The 14,850-nt window shown below is 42.6% G+C and overlaps 1 protein-coding gene across 2 annotated transcripts in view; it reads right to left on the reverse strand.

The window, feature by feature from the left end:
• The window catches only part of Spic (Spi-C transcription factor), a 6,821-nt gene extending 936 nt beyond the window's left edge, over positions 1 to 5,885 (reverse strand). The window contains exons 1-6 of one of the 2 annotated variants that reach the window (XM_031350145.1): positions 5,828 to 5,867; positions 3,532 to 3,606; positions 3,113 to 3,133; positions 2,887 to 2,986; positions 2,246 to 2,358; positions 1,182 to 1,296 (exon numbers count right to left, since the gene is read on the reverse strand). In XM_031350145.1, the coding sequence (XP_031206005.1) occupies positions 1,182 to 1,296; positions 2,246 to 2,358; positions 2,887 to 2,986; positions 3,113 to 3,133; positions 3,532 to 3,534 (352 nt within the window). In that variant the 5' untranslated portion in view covers positions 3,535 to 3,606; positions 5,828 to 5,867. Of the gene's footprint in view, positions 1 to 1,181; positions 1,297 to 2,245; positions 2,359 to 2,886; positions 2,987 to 3,112; positions 3,134 to 3,531; positions 3,607 to 5,827 lie in introns of both variants that reach the window. The other variant, XM_031350146.1, reaches the window with a different exon arrangement.
• Positions 5,886 to 14,850: the final 8,965 nt, after the last annotated feature.

A 14,850-nucleotide genomic window follows, 5' to 3' on the forward strand; every position in this document is an offset into this window, starting at 1 on the left:
CTCCTCATCTGAAGATCCATTTGAAGGTAGGCAGACATCGGTTAAAATTCGACCATAGTTTCATTATCATGAAACATACAAGGGACTGGAGGATTGATTGGCTCAGCTGACCCTTGGTGTGCTTGCAGAACAGAAAAGACTCAGGTTCCATTCCTAGCACCCACACAGCGGGTCACGACCATATCTAACTCCAGATCCAGTGCTATAGAATGCTGTGATCTCTTAAGCCCTAAAAGTAGTATTAAAGGTATTGGTAGTCATTACTTAGATTAAGTGGCTAGCTCTGGAGGAGCCATAAAATGTCCTGGAATAGAAATGACCAAAAAAGTTTTCATGCCATTGCTCATGAGCAACATTGTCTTTCAGTTATAAAATCAGATGCTAATGTCAGTGTCTCTCATCATGAGCATCATTGCTGTCTGAAAATGACTAGAAAGGGCAATCCATGAAATTAAAGTGACAGTCACCTCATGATATCAGAATTAGCTTAAGCATACTGTATCCTCCTTCTCTAGGTCCCTCAGTAGTTAAACTGCTCCTGCTGGTATACTGCCCCCCAAATCTGCTCATCTATCTTGGATTTAAGATGACATCTTCTGTCTATTGTCTTCTGAACACGTTATGACTTTTGTACTACCAATTCACAGTAGCTATGGTTACCCAACAAAAATGGAGACTGCTTACACTCCAGCATGGATAGAGGCTACTACTGGCCACTAGGGTAGTGTGTGTGTGTGTGTGTGTGTGTGTGTGTGAGAGAGAGAGAGAGAGAGAGAGAGAGAGACTTTCTTCATCAGTAAGTTGCTTATGGTCCAATAAATACCAAACACCCTCAGAGTGGTTCAATTTATATTTCAACAGATTTTTCTTGGGGTCAAGTCTAGCATGTAGCCCAGGTTTGTTTAAAACTTGCAATCCTTCTGCCTCAGTGCTGGACCTATAAGCATGTAGCGTCATGCTCAGCTATAAGCTATAATATGTACAAATGTATTTCCAAATATTCTTTTTTCCATCTGACTTGGCACTGTATTCCTGGAATCTCAACGCTCAGGATGCTGAGGCAAGATTGCAAGTTTGAAGACAGCTTGGTCTACACAGGGCCAGCCTGGGCTACATAACGACAGAGGAAAAAACCCTTTGACATCCCTTTGAACTATGTCAGGCGTGTCATAGCAACATACCTCTTCCTCCCTTTGGCTGGAAGAAGGGAGGTTGTTGTACCAGCTGGCTTTCAGCTATGTTCTGCAGGGATTGATGATGGAAGCCTCCTTCCAAATACAGGTCTGCAGAGCCATTCTATATATAAGACAGTGTTGCATGTTAATGTTAAGTGGGAATTTGTCCTCTGGTTCCCCCAATCAGTGACTGAAGACCAATGCTACATACATTCTCAAAAGCGCTACCATCAGATAGCATTCCAGGATGAGCATCAAACCAAGAAAAGGTCAGGGGGTAGAAGCTAAAGTTTGGCTTCTCTCCCTTGAGAAAGAGGTGATTGTTCTTTTGTTTTGGCTGCCCTGAAACTTACTCAGTAGACCAGACTGGCCTTGAACTTAGAGATTTGCCTGCTTTTTTTTGCTTCTGGAGTGCTGGGGAATAAAAGGCACGTGCCACCACTGCCAGCAGTGATTATTCTTCTAAAGATGCTCAGTGAGAGAGAGAATCTGTGAGAATCAGAGATGGCAGCTCACAACTGTATGTAACCCCAGCAGCAAGAAGCCTACAGAATTATGAAGGTAGTAAACAAGATTGCCAGAATAATGAATAAAAAGGACCAAGCAGCCCATATTTTACCTGGCAATCCGAAAAGAAAGAGGTCAAAGTTGGATCCCTAAAGGAATAGTTTAGAGCAGGGTGGTGTAATCCCAACAGTCAGGAGGCACAGATAGGTGGATCTCTGAAAGTTGAGGCTGGCCCGGTTTACATAGTTAGTTCTAGGACAGCCAGGGCTACATAGAGAAACCCTGTCTCAAAAATAATGTCTATAGTGGGAAGGGCTCCTTGGAAAGCCTCACCCAGGAGGACGTTGTGCTTGCTTGGGACCATCTGTCTGTCAGGGGCTCCAGTATATGATGTCATTGTTCAGACCTTTCCCAGCTCTCCCAGTTCAGACCTCTCTGCTGCTATCTCATTCTTTCACTCCTGTTTGCTTTAAACTTAATAAACTCGCTCATTCTAAAGCAAAAGCATGGATGTTGTGGGTCTTCCCATGCAGGGCAGTTGATTTCGGGTAAAATCTACTTACTGCTACACTTCTCCAGTCATAGAGGGGGTTCTCTGTGGGCAACATTCCATAGTAGTTAGAGTTGCCTCTGATATGAGGATAAGGGTTAATGATAGCCATGTAATTTTTATGTTCTAAATAAAAACAGAACAGAAAGCCATTAAGTCGGAGTTTTCAGGCACACAGCATTTATATATAAACATATATAAATGCTTACATATGACATCTATTGATTACTACTGCCTCTTACGCTTTCTTACCACTTATACATATATATTGCTTTACAGGAAGCTATTCCTGGAAAGTCAGGATGATAGGATGAGCCATCAAGGAAGCAGACTTTATATTTATTCTTTGCCTTACTGAGACAGAGTCTAGCCTCACATCTCAGTCTGGTCTCAGAACACCGTATCACCTTTTAAATTGTGTACTACTACATGCAGGTGTGCCTGTGTGAGTACACATGTGTGTGAGCCAAAGTCAACCTCCAGATATCCATCATCCTTCAATAGCCCTGTTTTTTGAGATAGGGTCTTATTGGCCTAGAACTCATCAATAAGGCATGCTGGCTAGCCTGGAGGCCAGAGGAAAACCACCTTTCCCCAGCTTTGCACGTTTATCAAGCTTCCTATTACTCTTACATGTGTATGACTTATTTTTACCTGGAGGGTATTGAATTTCTCCAATTGAATGTTGTTGGGTCAGTACTTCGAAGGCGTCTTCAAATGCTTGACCCAGGCTGTCTTGTTCAATGCAACAGGTCTGTGGAAAACAAATGGCAAATGCAGACGTTCTGAAATGTTAGGAGTTTCAACTTCAGCACCATGGACATCGTAGTCTGGCTAAGCGGCCATAGCAGCATGCTTTGCCTCTCTGTACAATGCTCACCAGCTTCATGGGCTCTCCCAACTAGAAGAGAGAGATCCATAGCTATAGTCATGACAATCAAAAGTGGCTCAGGTGTTGTCAAATGTGAGAGCTATTTTCCTGGTTTAGTTTTAAAGTATTGATCTTTTAGTCTATAGAAATTATATTAATTTTATATAGTATGACATTTTATATGGCATAATTTAACAATTATGGTTCAATCCCCCCAGTACCGCATAAACAGGAGCCTGACAGCACATGTCTTATAACCCCAAGTGGAGGCAGAATGATCTGTGTTTGGCCAAGTTCATCCAATCCTGGCAACAGGGCAAGTCTTTTCTTTTTGAGACAGGGTTTTATATAATCAATCATGTCTCAAAAAGAAAAGACATTAGTTTCAAAAATTAAGAATTAAGATTTAAAAAAAAATGCCGACTGACCATTATTCATGAATTGAAGAGTCTTGGGTTGAGGAAACTCAGCGGCTAGTAAGCACGTACATTCAATAACAAGTTCTGGGGAGGGCGAGAGAAAGACCAATTAAATAGACAATTCCAAATAGGTTTAACATTATCTGTCTTTTACTTTTTTTTTTTCAAGACAAGGTCTCAGACTGTAACCCAGAATGTTCTCTGCCTCAGCCTCGTGTGCTGGGATTACTGATACGGCCTTAAAAGAAAAGTAATTTTTAATTTGATTCTAAATGAACATCTTCTTACCAGGGAAATGTTTTGTTTTGTTTTGTTTGAGAATGTTATGAATACAAGATGCCACCATCTGAATATTTCAAGGGGGGGGGAGAGAGAGAGAGAGAGAGAGAGAGAGAGAGAGCAAGCATGCATGTGTAGCTGCTCATGCATGCTTATGTATAGAGAAAGAGCAGAAGTTAATGCAAGTGTCTTCCTCTACCACTCTCTTCCTTACATAAGGAAGCAGGATCTCTCACTTGAGCCCCAGAGCTTGCTGATTCGGTCTAGTTAACCGGCTGGTGCCGCCTCTGCCTTTGTCTCCAGATTACAGGAGGCAGCCACACCCTGACAAGCTATACTAGCTTGGTTTCTAGCACTGTGATAAAACACCCTGACCAAAGCAACTTGAGACAAGGGTTTATTTCATCTCACCTTTCTATGACATCATCCAGGGTTGTCAAGACAAACACCACAGAGGAGGTATTTGTTCAGCTTGCTTTCTTACCTAACTCAGGACCACCTGCCGAGGTGGGTAGCATCACCTGCAGTGGTCAAAGCCCCTCTTAATAGAAATCATTAATCAATAAAAAGATCTACAGGCTTACCCATAAGCCAACTTAATTTCCTCCAGAAAATGTCTTCTTCCCAGAAGTCTCTAGTTTGTACTCAGGCAGCAAAAACCTGCCTTCCACACGAGCGTGAGTTCTGGATATTTAAAGTCTGGTCCTCATGCTTATGGTGCAAGCACATTTACCCAAAGAACCATTGACTCAGCTCCTCTAACTTCTTAAATGTGAACACAGATGATGTTAAAATCACTATCACTGCGTAACTGATAACACAGAGATAACTGGACCATGTTTAAGAATTCCAATGACTGCCAGGCAGTGGTGGCGCACGCCTTTAATCCAGGCACTTGGGAGACAGAGGCAGGTGGATTTCTGAATACGAGGATAGCCTGGTCTACAGAGTGAGTTCCAGGACAGCCAGGGCTACACAGAGAAACCCTGTCTTGAAAAAAAAAAAAGAATTCCAATGACTTATTTTATAAACTGGGCATGGTGGTGTAGAACTCCAGTGTTTGAAGGGCTGAGCCCATAGGGTTTCTGTGAGTTATAGGCTGTGATTTTTCTTTTTCCTCAATAAAGATTCACACTGTCTATCCCTTCCGGAGATTTGTATTTTCTCTAAGCCACCAGCTGTCAAAGATGAATGCCTTAAATCCTCCATCCTCGTGTGACTTGCTGAATGGTGTACCAAAAAAAGCCACATAAGAAAGTGTGGGACTTTAACACATTACTTCAGCATTAAACACGGGCTCAAGTTCTTATCCTGGAATCACAGCTGATACTCTTTAGTATTACTTAATATTCAGCATTTAATACTGATTAATACAGTGAGATCACAATACATCATCTTTGCACTAGATCCCTTAAAAGAAAACATAAGAACATTCATAAATCATAGTTTAGGCTATGTCCTTTATTCATTTTTTTGGGGGGGGGGCATTTCTTAGCTCTTTCCAAACAGTGACTCTGCAGCCTGGTCTGAGATCACACACTCATTCAGTAGTCCAGGCTGATCTTAAACTTGCCAATCTTCCTGCGTACGCCTTCCAAATGCATGCCCTAACCCACCCAATCAAATGAATACCATCAGTGTTAGGTATTTTTTAAAAGCCATTCATGACTTAACTTCACCCTGTAGTGCTGAAGGTTGTTGTATTTTGAACTCAATATTTAACAGCACCTAGAACATGAGTAGAAGCAAACTCTTTTTACTAGCTCTCCAAAACAAGATTTCTATGAAACGGTAAATAAAGGAGCTTAATCGGTCTAATTAAAGTTTGTGTTGTAAAGACCCACAGCTTTGACAGCTGGGTCACCTCGAGCCTGCCTTTCCATTCCAAACAGTATACCAACTGATGGCTCAGCTTACTTTTTCTTACAGCTGAACAGGCAATAAACAGTAGCCCAAGAAACATTCATCCAAAAGAGAAAATGAACTATTAATACAAAGCTTCGAGGAAGACAAGCTGAACACTTACCAGGAAGACAAAGTTTCGATATCTGTACTGAAATGTCAAGGACGCTATCAACAACACCCTGGCAGAGTTGCATTAAATAGCTATTTTTAAGGAAGTGCTACAAAGGGGATTTTTTTTAAAAGACACAGCGCCTACATAATTCTATTTCTTGATGTGACCAAGTAAGACACCAGGGGCTATTATTTTGAAAGGACATGCAATAGTTAGCATTCTCTGGAGCATTAGAATCAAACTCAAGGCTCAGCACCAGATCCCCACAGCATTCTGCCCTCCACTCCCTTCTCTGATTTGTTAGACCCATCCAGAAACCTCTGACTTGTATCTCTTAATCTCCCCTCTTTCTCACTTCTTAATAGATCTTCTCTCCCAGTATTGGATGTCACACTGTAGAGTATGGACTTCTAGAGAGCATGCTCTGAGCCCTTTAAATCAGGCTCCCCACAATAAGCCGCATAAACACTGGATTGTAACCCTTTCTTTAAGACTTAGAGCCTCAGCCTCCGCAGGATAGCACTTAGTGACCACCAGCCTAACTCTTAGTTCTCACAGTTCACTCAAGAGGGAGTTTAAAGGAGACTTGAGACTGAGTCAAGACACCAGTCAAACCTAAGGAGCTGCATTCTATCCACGGTGAAAGAGAACTGACTCCTTCAAAAGATTTTAATTGTAGTATCACTCAGGAGAGGTGGGGGGGGGGGGAAGCACTGCATGTTTAGGGACAGCCTGGACTACATCACAAGAAGAAAAGGGCTACAACTCAAGAAAAGGACTGGGGAGATGACTCAAAAGTTAAGAACACTGGCTTCGGGCTGGAGACATCTCTCAGCAGTTAAGAGCACCGACTGCTCTTCTGAAGGTCCTGAGTTCAAATCATACATACATAGAAAGAAAGAGAGAGAGAGAGAGAGAGAGAGAGAGAGAGAAAGGAATGAAGAAGAATAAGAAGCAAGACAATAAAACTTAGAAATCTAGGCTATTCTCTCTTTTCAAAGAGTTGAGAGGTTGGTTAACACAGAAGGACACCTAAGTAATCTGCTCTTAGGCTGGAGAGGCTCAGCAGTTGGGAGCACCCACTATGCTTGACTGCTCTTCCAGAGGTCCTGAGTTCAGACCCCAGCAACCACATGGTGGCTCAAAACCATCTGTAATGAGATTTTATGCCCTCTTCTGATGGTCTGAAGACAGCTACAGTGTACTTATGTATAATATATATATATATATGTATATATATATGTATATATATATATATATATATAATTTGGCATTTTTGAGACAAGGTTTCTCTGTGTAGCCCTGGCTGTCCTGGAACTCACTCTGTAGACCAGGCTCAGCTCAAACTCAGAAATCTGCCTGCCTCTGCCTCCCAAGTGCTGGGATTAAAGATGTGTGCCACCACTGTACAGCAATAAATAAATAAATAAATAAATAAATAAATAAATAAATAAATAAAATTAAAAGAAAGATCTGCTCGGCCGGGTGGTGGTGGTACACCCTTCCCATGCATCCAGTTTACTTACCTGCCAAGTGCAGAGACAAACTCCTTCTCTCGCATCCTCTTGTTTGGCCAGCTTCCGGACCTTCTTTTAAACACTTTCTCATTTGGCCGGGGGGAGAGGGTGGGGGGTAGGATGGAGGGAGTTATCCAAACAAATAAACAAACAAACAAACAAAAAAACCTCAGTAAATCTTGTGGGTGGGGAGGTGGAGCAGAGCGCGTGTTCACCTTTGACATGGAACAGTTATTTCTTGCATGAGACTGCTTGTCATGCAAATACGATGAACAGCTCCTCTTCTCAAATGTAGATTTTAAAGTAACAAAATTAGAACACTAATCTCTCATGTTGATTTATTTTTACTGGATCCCAAACTCAACCAAGTCTTCACCCATGGTGGAGACACACAGTGTTTTTGTTTGTTTGTTTTTGTTTTTCAAGACAGGGTTTCTCTGTATAGCCCTGGCTGTCCTAGAACTCACTCTGTAGACCAGGCTGGCCTCGAACTCCGAAATCTGCCTGCCTGTGCCTCCCAAGTGCTGGGATTAAAGGCGTGAGCCACCACCAACTGGCTTATTTTTTCATTTTTCAATAGAAATATATATTTTGGAGCTCTTTACTCTGTAGGCATTGTCCTGTGTTTAAGAGTCAGATCTGGGGATGAATTCTAATTCAGGAAGAATAAATATTCTCTCTCTAATTCAGGAGAATAAATGATGTAATTTAAAAACTGGGCATGGTAGCACGCGCCTTTGATCCCAGGATTATAAGATTGCAGGGAGATTTTTCTGGGAGTTGGAGGCTAGCCTGGTCTAGGGAGTGAATTTCAGGTCCACTGGGGCAACATAGAGAAACGCACTGTCTCAAACAAACAAGCAACATATCATAGCCTCCGGACCTGGTGGCACAAGCCTGTAATCCCAAGTCTGGAAAACAGAAAAGACTTCAAATTCAAAGCAGTTTAAGCATAGCTGAAATTCTCAGCACATGAAGCCTCACAACTCTAATCCCAGCAATTTGTGCAACTGAGGAAGGCTTGCCTTCATCTTAGAGGCTAGTCTGGGCCACAGAGTGAGTGTCAGTCTACTCTGGGCAACACTGCAGGAGCCTGTCACAGAGAAAGGAGTGCGGAGGGGGAGGGGAAGGGACAGTGAGTGGGATGGAGAGCTAGCTGGGCAACATTGCAATAACCTCTCACAGAGAGAGGAGTGCAAGGGGGGGGGACCGTGGGCGGGATGGAGAGCTAGCATATTCAAGGTACAGAGCAAAGGCTAGAGAAAATAAACCTGGGGTGGGGATGGGGAAGGAAAGGAGGTGGTGGATAAGAAACAAAGTTGGAAGAGGATAAGGAGGCAAAAGCTAGCCCAGTCCCAAGGGTTCCACAGAAGCTAATCTTTTGTCTCAGGCTTGGCATCATTTTATTTTTATTTATTTATTTACTTACTTATTTATTTATTTATTTATTTAAGGAAAATGGTTTAATCTCATAAATCTACAGAAATGGCAAACAATGTGAGTTCCACTAAAACCTATCCCTGGTCCTAGATGCAACTTTTAGTCCAAGCAAGACCCTAGACTTGGATTTAGCATCCCTCCGTCATACTTTTTGATGAGTATAAAACAGCCAGTGACTTTTACACATTCACTTCTTTCACATTCCTAAAGATTGTCTCTCCTCCTCAAGAAGTGCCCTTCAGCCCAGTGGAGAGAGTACAGGGAGATGCTGCAACTTCCCTGCTGCTCCTGGACCTGTGGAGTCCTTTCTGCCCAGCTAGGTCAGCCTGTCCTGCTAGAGAGACAGGATGATCTCCAAGACAGCCCTTCATGCCCCCTTTCCCAAGAGCTCAACGTTGAGGGTCATTTTTTTCTTCGGTATAGACACATTGGGAAGATGGCACATTGGGAAGTGACCAAGTGAATCTTCAGGGTCCTGAAGTGAGTTTAGAAGTTCAAACAGAGGGTCAACAACCTCTAAAGAGTCCCAGCTCAAGGTATGGCCCTGCCAACCACTGACCCACCACTGTCCAGGCTTCATTCTCTAAGGTGGTCTGGCAAGCAGTTACAACCATGTGGCATCTCTTTCTAGGAGCCATGATAAAGTTTATATTTGATCTCTTGAGGATCAGAAACTCACAAGTTACCTGTACTTGAATATCAGTCAAATGTCAAATTTCTGTTGATGGGCAAAAAGTAGTCTTTAATATTCTCAGAACTACCTGATGGGTATTTAATTGATTCATCATCAGAGAGTCTAGAGTATTCGATGTCTAGCTGAACAATCGGGGAAGATAGAAAATAGTGGACTTCAGCTATAGATGGAGGGCAGACTCACCAGCAGAGAGAGAAGAGTGATTCTTATACTTATCAGGACTGGGTTGCAATGACCATATGGACTGTGGGAAATCTATGGAAGCTCACTCAATGGATGAAATGCTTTCTGCTCAGTGAGGGTCAAAATGACTCCTAGTAGAAGCTATGGGTGCCCTCAACTCTAAATACCAGTGAGCAATCTGAGAAAGCACAATTAGATAAGAATATCAAGTCCCTAACTTTTGACATGTGGAAACAACACAGGGGTAACCAAGAGGACTCAAGACTAAACAGCAATGTCTGGTGGTAGCATGTGTGCTGGAGGTGACATCAAAAATACAAAACTCCTATTTCTTTGGGAGTGCATTGTTTCTATAGTCTGATAGATTGAGAGACACACAAGTCTCTTTAGAACATCTCCCTTTCTATTGAGGGTCAATCTTCTTATGGCATCCTGAGATTCCCTAATGCTTTTCTTTCCTTTCCTTTTCTTTCCTTTTCTTTCTTTTTCTTTTTCTTTTGAAGGCTGTTCTTGGGATTAGTGTCTACTAAATATTTTGCATGCCATGCTTTACTTTAAAAATAAAAGGCGCTGGGCGGTGGTGGCGCACGCCTTTAATCCCAGCGCTTGGGAGGCAGAGGCAGGTGGATCTCTGAGTTCGAGGCCAGCCAGGTCTACAGAGTAAAGGACAGCCAGGGCTACACAGAGAAACCCTGTCTCTCTCTCTCTTTTTTTTTTTGGTTTTTCGAGATAAGGTTTCACTGTGTAGCCCTGGCTGTCCTGGAACGCACTCTGTAGACTAGGTTGGCCTCGAACTCAGAAATCCACCTGCTTCTGCCTCCCAAGTGCTAGGATTAAAGTCGTGCGCTGCTGCCGCCGCCGCCGCCGCCACCACCACCACCTGGTAAAAAACCCTGTCTCAAAAAACCAACCAACCAAACAAACAAAAAAGGAAATTCAAATAGCATTTTTTTTTTTTTTTTGGTTTTTTGAGACTTGGTTTCTCTGTATAGCCCAGGCTGTCCTGCAACTCACTCTGTAGACCAGGCTGACCTCAAACTCACCTGCCTCTGCCTCCCAAGTGCTGGTATTGAATTTCCTCTTTTAAAACTGGAAGCTATTATTAGTATTATTCAGTGTCTGTGGAAACTTCGCATCTCATCTGTGTAATTGTTAAAGACCTCAGCCAGTGTTTCATCTGTATGTTAGAGTCAGTGACTCTCATGACTTCAGTGTGGAGAGTGGACAGTCCTTGCTTATTGTGCCTTTGAGAATGAATGGTTGGCAGGACAGGTCTCATCCTCTTCTGGCTTGCAACCCAACACCAATTCCTGTACTTTCTCTTCTCATTATTGCCACTTCTACTCCCTCCCAACCTTGGCCACCCTCAAATGACAACCCTCATGTATGTCATCTAAAAGTTTAATACAGAATTGGGACTAGGACAGTAGGAACATCTCTTGTGAAGCACAGAATCTATGGCTGGAGAAATAGAAGACATAAATTGTAGCTAGAAAAATCTACTTGAGAAGAAAAAGAAATGACCACTGATCCCTGCAATAAAAACAACCGATGGGAACACAATTTCCTCTCTTGCCCCTTTGGCTTTCTCATTTCATTTTGCTTTGTTTAAACTGTATCCATTGGGCTTGTGAAATGGCTAAGCCAGTAGGGATGTTTTCCTCCAAGCCTGATGACCTGAGTTCAACACCCCAGGACCTCCGCTCAGCTCCCCTGCTTCTGTTTTCCATGTTCCCTGGCGACTCCTCCCATCTGGAAGCATTTTAAATGAATGTAAGAAGACTAAGGCTTCAACAGAGTGTGGTGATGCACTCATATGATCCCAGCACTCTGGAGGCTGACACAGCGGATTGCTTTAGTGATCACCTCAAAAATAAATAAATAAATAAATAAATAAATAAATAATAAAATCCCAAAATAAAAGAAAGGGCAAATACATAACTAAATAGCAAAGATGTTGAGGACAGACCGGAGAAGTAGTTTGGTTGGTAGAGTGCCCAACAAGCATGAAAGTCCTGGGATCGATTCCCAGCACTGCATAAAACTGGGCATGGGGGTACAAGTCTGTAATCTAAGCACATGGGAGGTGGAGACAAGAGAATCAGAAGTCATCAGTGTTATAGTTAGGTACATAAAGGTGTGAATTTTTGAAGTGGGGAGAATCTTTGTGGAGAGGAGAACCTGTAATCAGAATATATTGTATGAAAAAAATATTTTCAATTAAAAAATAATGAGATAAATAAATGCTTTTTTTTTTTCTTTTCCAAGACGGGGTTTCTCTATACAGCTCTGGCTATCCTGGAACTCGCTCTGTAGATCAGGCTGGCCTCAACTCATAAACTCAGAAATCCACCTGTCTTTGCCTCCCAAGTGCTGGGATTCAAGGCATGAGCCACCACTGCTGCCTGGCTACATAAATACTTTTTAGATCTTCAGAAAGAAAGAAAAACGAGAATTGCCTCAAAGGTACTCTGTGAGGCTAAAGCGCAGAATGTTTTAGACAACTAGAAAAGGTGTTGTACGGATGCTTTGAGGAGGAAGGTCAAAGATCTTATTACCAAGGTCAGGCAGTGGTGGCTTACACCTTTAATCCCAGCCCTGGGAGGCAGAGGCAGGTGGATCTCTTGAGTTTGAGGTCAGCCAGAACAGAGTGAGTCCCCAGGACAGCCAGGGCTACACAGAGAAACCCCATCTATTCTTCCAGAATCTGATCGATGTCTGGAGGTCTTTCACCAGGAAAATACCAGCCACATGCTGTTTCCTTTCTTGTCTTTCCCTTGTTTTTAAGTCGAGGACTTGCCACGTGATCCTGTTGGCTTTGAACCCAGGATCTATCCTCCTCTGGTTCCGGTGCAATTGAAGAGTAAACAAAATGAGTTGACGAGTATTTGCTAGAGGTGTTGGCTACCATGATGGACTTTGGGCCACCTTCAAATGCATACCTAGAATCCTTCCTAGATTAGAAAGATCCTGTCCCAACACCAAAATGAAAAAGCAAACCTAGCCATACTGTGCATAATCCAGGAGGTCTGAGGGGCGGCTGCCTCTGAGACTTGGCCGCCTAGTACACACAAAGCAGTCTTTTTTCTTTAGAAGGAGCCTGGGACAGGCCAGCATCGCCCTGTGGCTCAGAAGCTAGCTGAGAAGACCGCCAGTGGCTCCACTGAGAGGCTCCCGGAGGGATGGACTTGTCTTTTGCAGAAGTTCACTGTCCGCAGTAGCAACAGAAATTATTCTGGAAAATCTTAAGCAACCGATGTGCTGGTGTCTAAATCAGATGGTGCCTAGCTTCAGGTGGAAGACTGCGTTTTCTGAGAATAGGGAACCACAAAAGCCGGCAAAAGGACATTAAGTTCAAGCCCTCATTTCTAGTTAAGTAAATATTTAGAGGATTAAAGAGCTGGTTCTTTCTTTATCTTTGAAGAATCATTAAGCTTATTTTATTTTAAAATATTTTTGCCTTTATATATTTATTTATATAATTTATATTTATATAATATTTATATCATTACATAACCATATAATTTTTTTAAACAAACTTAATTCATTTATTTTTCTTGTATAAAAGCCTTTATGTGGTATCCACAGCTGGAGCCTGGGTCCTCTGAACAGAGAGAGACTCTGGTGTGGGTTTTCACAAGATGATCAGTGAATTTCTGACAAGGAGACTTGGTGAACACAGGGTCTTTCCAGAGATGGGGGCAGGGGGACAGGTAATTGTAGGTCTTGGAGATGGCATCAAAGGTGGCCTTGGCAAAGTTGCCCAGGGTGGCAGTGCAGCCTCTGGCTGATGTGCAGCAGTCATCAATGCCGGCCATCATCAGTAGCTGGGGGCAGGGATGAGACACTCCAGCACAGAGCCACAGCAGCCTCTCACCTTGCATGGAACAGTGTGGAGCTTGCCGATCTTGTTCCCCCAGTAGCCTCTCCACACAGGGACAATGGAAAGCTTGGCCAAGATGATGGCCCCTTGGATGGCAGTGGCAACCTCCTTGGAGCATTTATCACCAAGAGCAACCTGTTGTAGTCCCAATAGGGATGAAAGCCTTGAACCTGGTCCCCTGGCCAGCCTGAGTCTATTCCTGCACTGGCACGATTTTTCAGAACCTCATCCTTTTGGGATGCACCCAGGAAAAAGTTAATAATCTCAGACTCCTTAGAGCAAGGAGAACAGGTAGATCTCCTCCAAGGTCATGATCTTCATGTTCTTAACCAGGTGGCCTAGCTTGGTGACAGGGATCCACTCTTGTCTTCAGCTTTACCTCTAAGAGCTCCACAGCCTCGACCAAGGTCAGGGCGTGAACTGTGACTGCAGGTTTCTGCGGAAGCCACTGCAGCCTCCTTTGGGTTAGAGTTAGGGTTAGGGTTGGTTAGGGTTAGAGTTAGGTTTAGGGTTTGTTAAGGTTAGAGTTAGGGTTAGGGTTGTTTAAATTAGGGTAATGGTCAGGATTAGGTTTGGGGTTAAGGATAGGGTTGGGGTTAGGGTTAGGGTTGATTAGTGTTATGGTTAGAGTTGGTTAGGGTTTGCATTATTATTAGTAGGAGTAATAAAATAAGATTAAGATGATGATGATGAAGAAGTTAAAGAAGAGGAAGTGGAGATTGGTCAAGAGCCTCAAACAAAGAAAGGAAGAAACTAATAAAGAAAGGAAGAAACAATGAAAGAAAGGAAGACAAAAAGAAAGAAACAAAGAAAGAAATAAAGCAAGGAAGGTGGGTTGGAGAGATGGCTCAGTGGTTAAGAGCACTGACTGCTCTTCCGAAGGTCCTGATTTCAAGTCCCAGCAGCCACATGGTGGCTCAAAACCATCCATAATGGAATCTGACTCCCTCTTTTGGAGTGTCTGAAGACAGTGACAGTGTACTCACATACATAAAATAAATAAATCTTTATTAAAAAAAATAAAAAGAAGAAAGACACAAATAAAGAAATAAAGGAGAAAAAAGTAAAGAAACTACAAACAATTCATTAGGCAGCCGGTTGCCCAGCCATAAATGACTAACCTTAAATGAATTAAATGGTGATTTTGGATGAGGTTTTGTGGCTTTTACCTATATGTTTCGATTTCCTATTTTGGCTTTTAGGAATTCTGCTTTCTTTCCATGTGAATGTATGTGTCAGTGCCTATATTGTTTCTTATGCTTCTTCTTTGGTTCTTTCCCTCCCATTTGTATGTTTGTTGCTATGTTTGTATATT

Source organism: Mastomys coucha, unplaced genomic scaffold, assembly GCF_008632895.1.
Source record: "Mastomys coucha isolate ucsf_1 unplaced genomic scaffold, UCSF_Mcou_1 pScaffold4, whole genome shotgun sequence".
Lineage (NCBI taxonomy): Eukaryota > Metazoa > Chordata > Mammalia > Rodentia > Muridae > Mastomys > Mastomys coucha.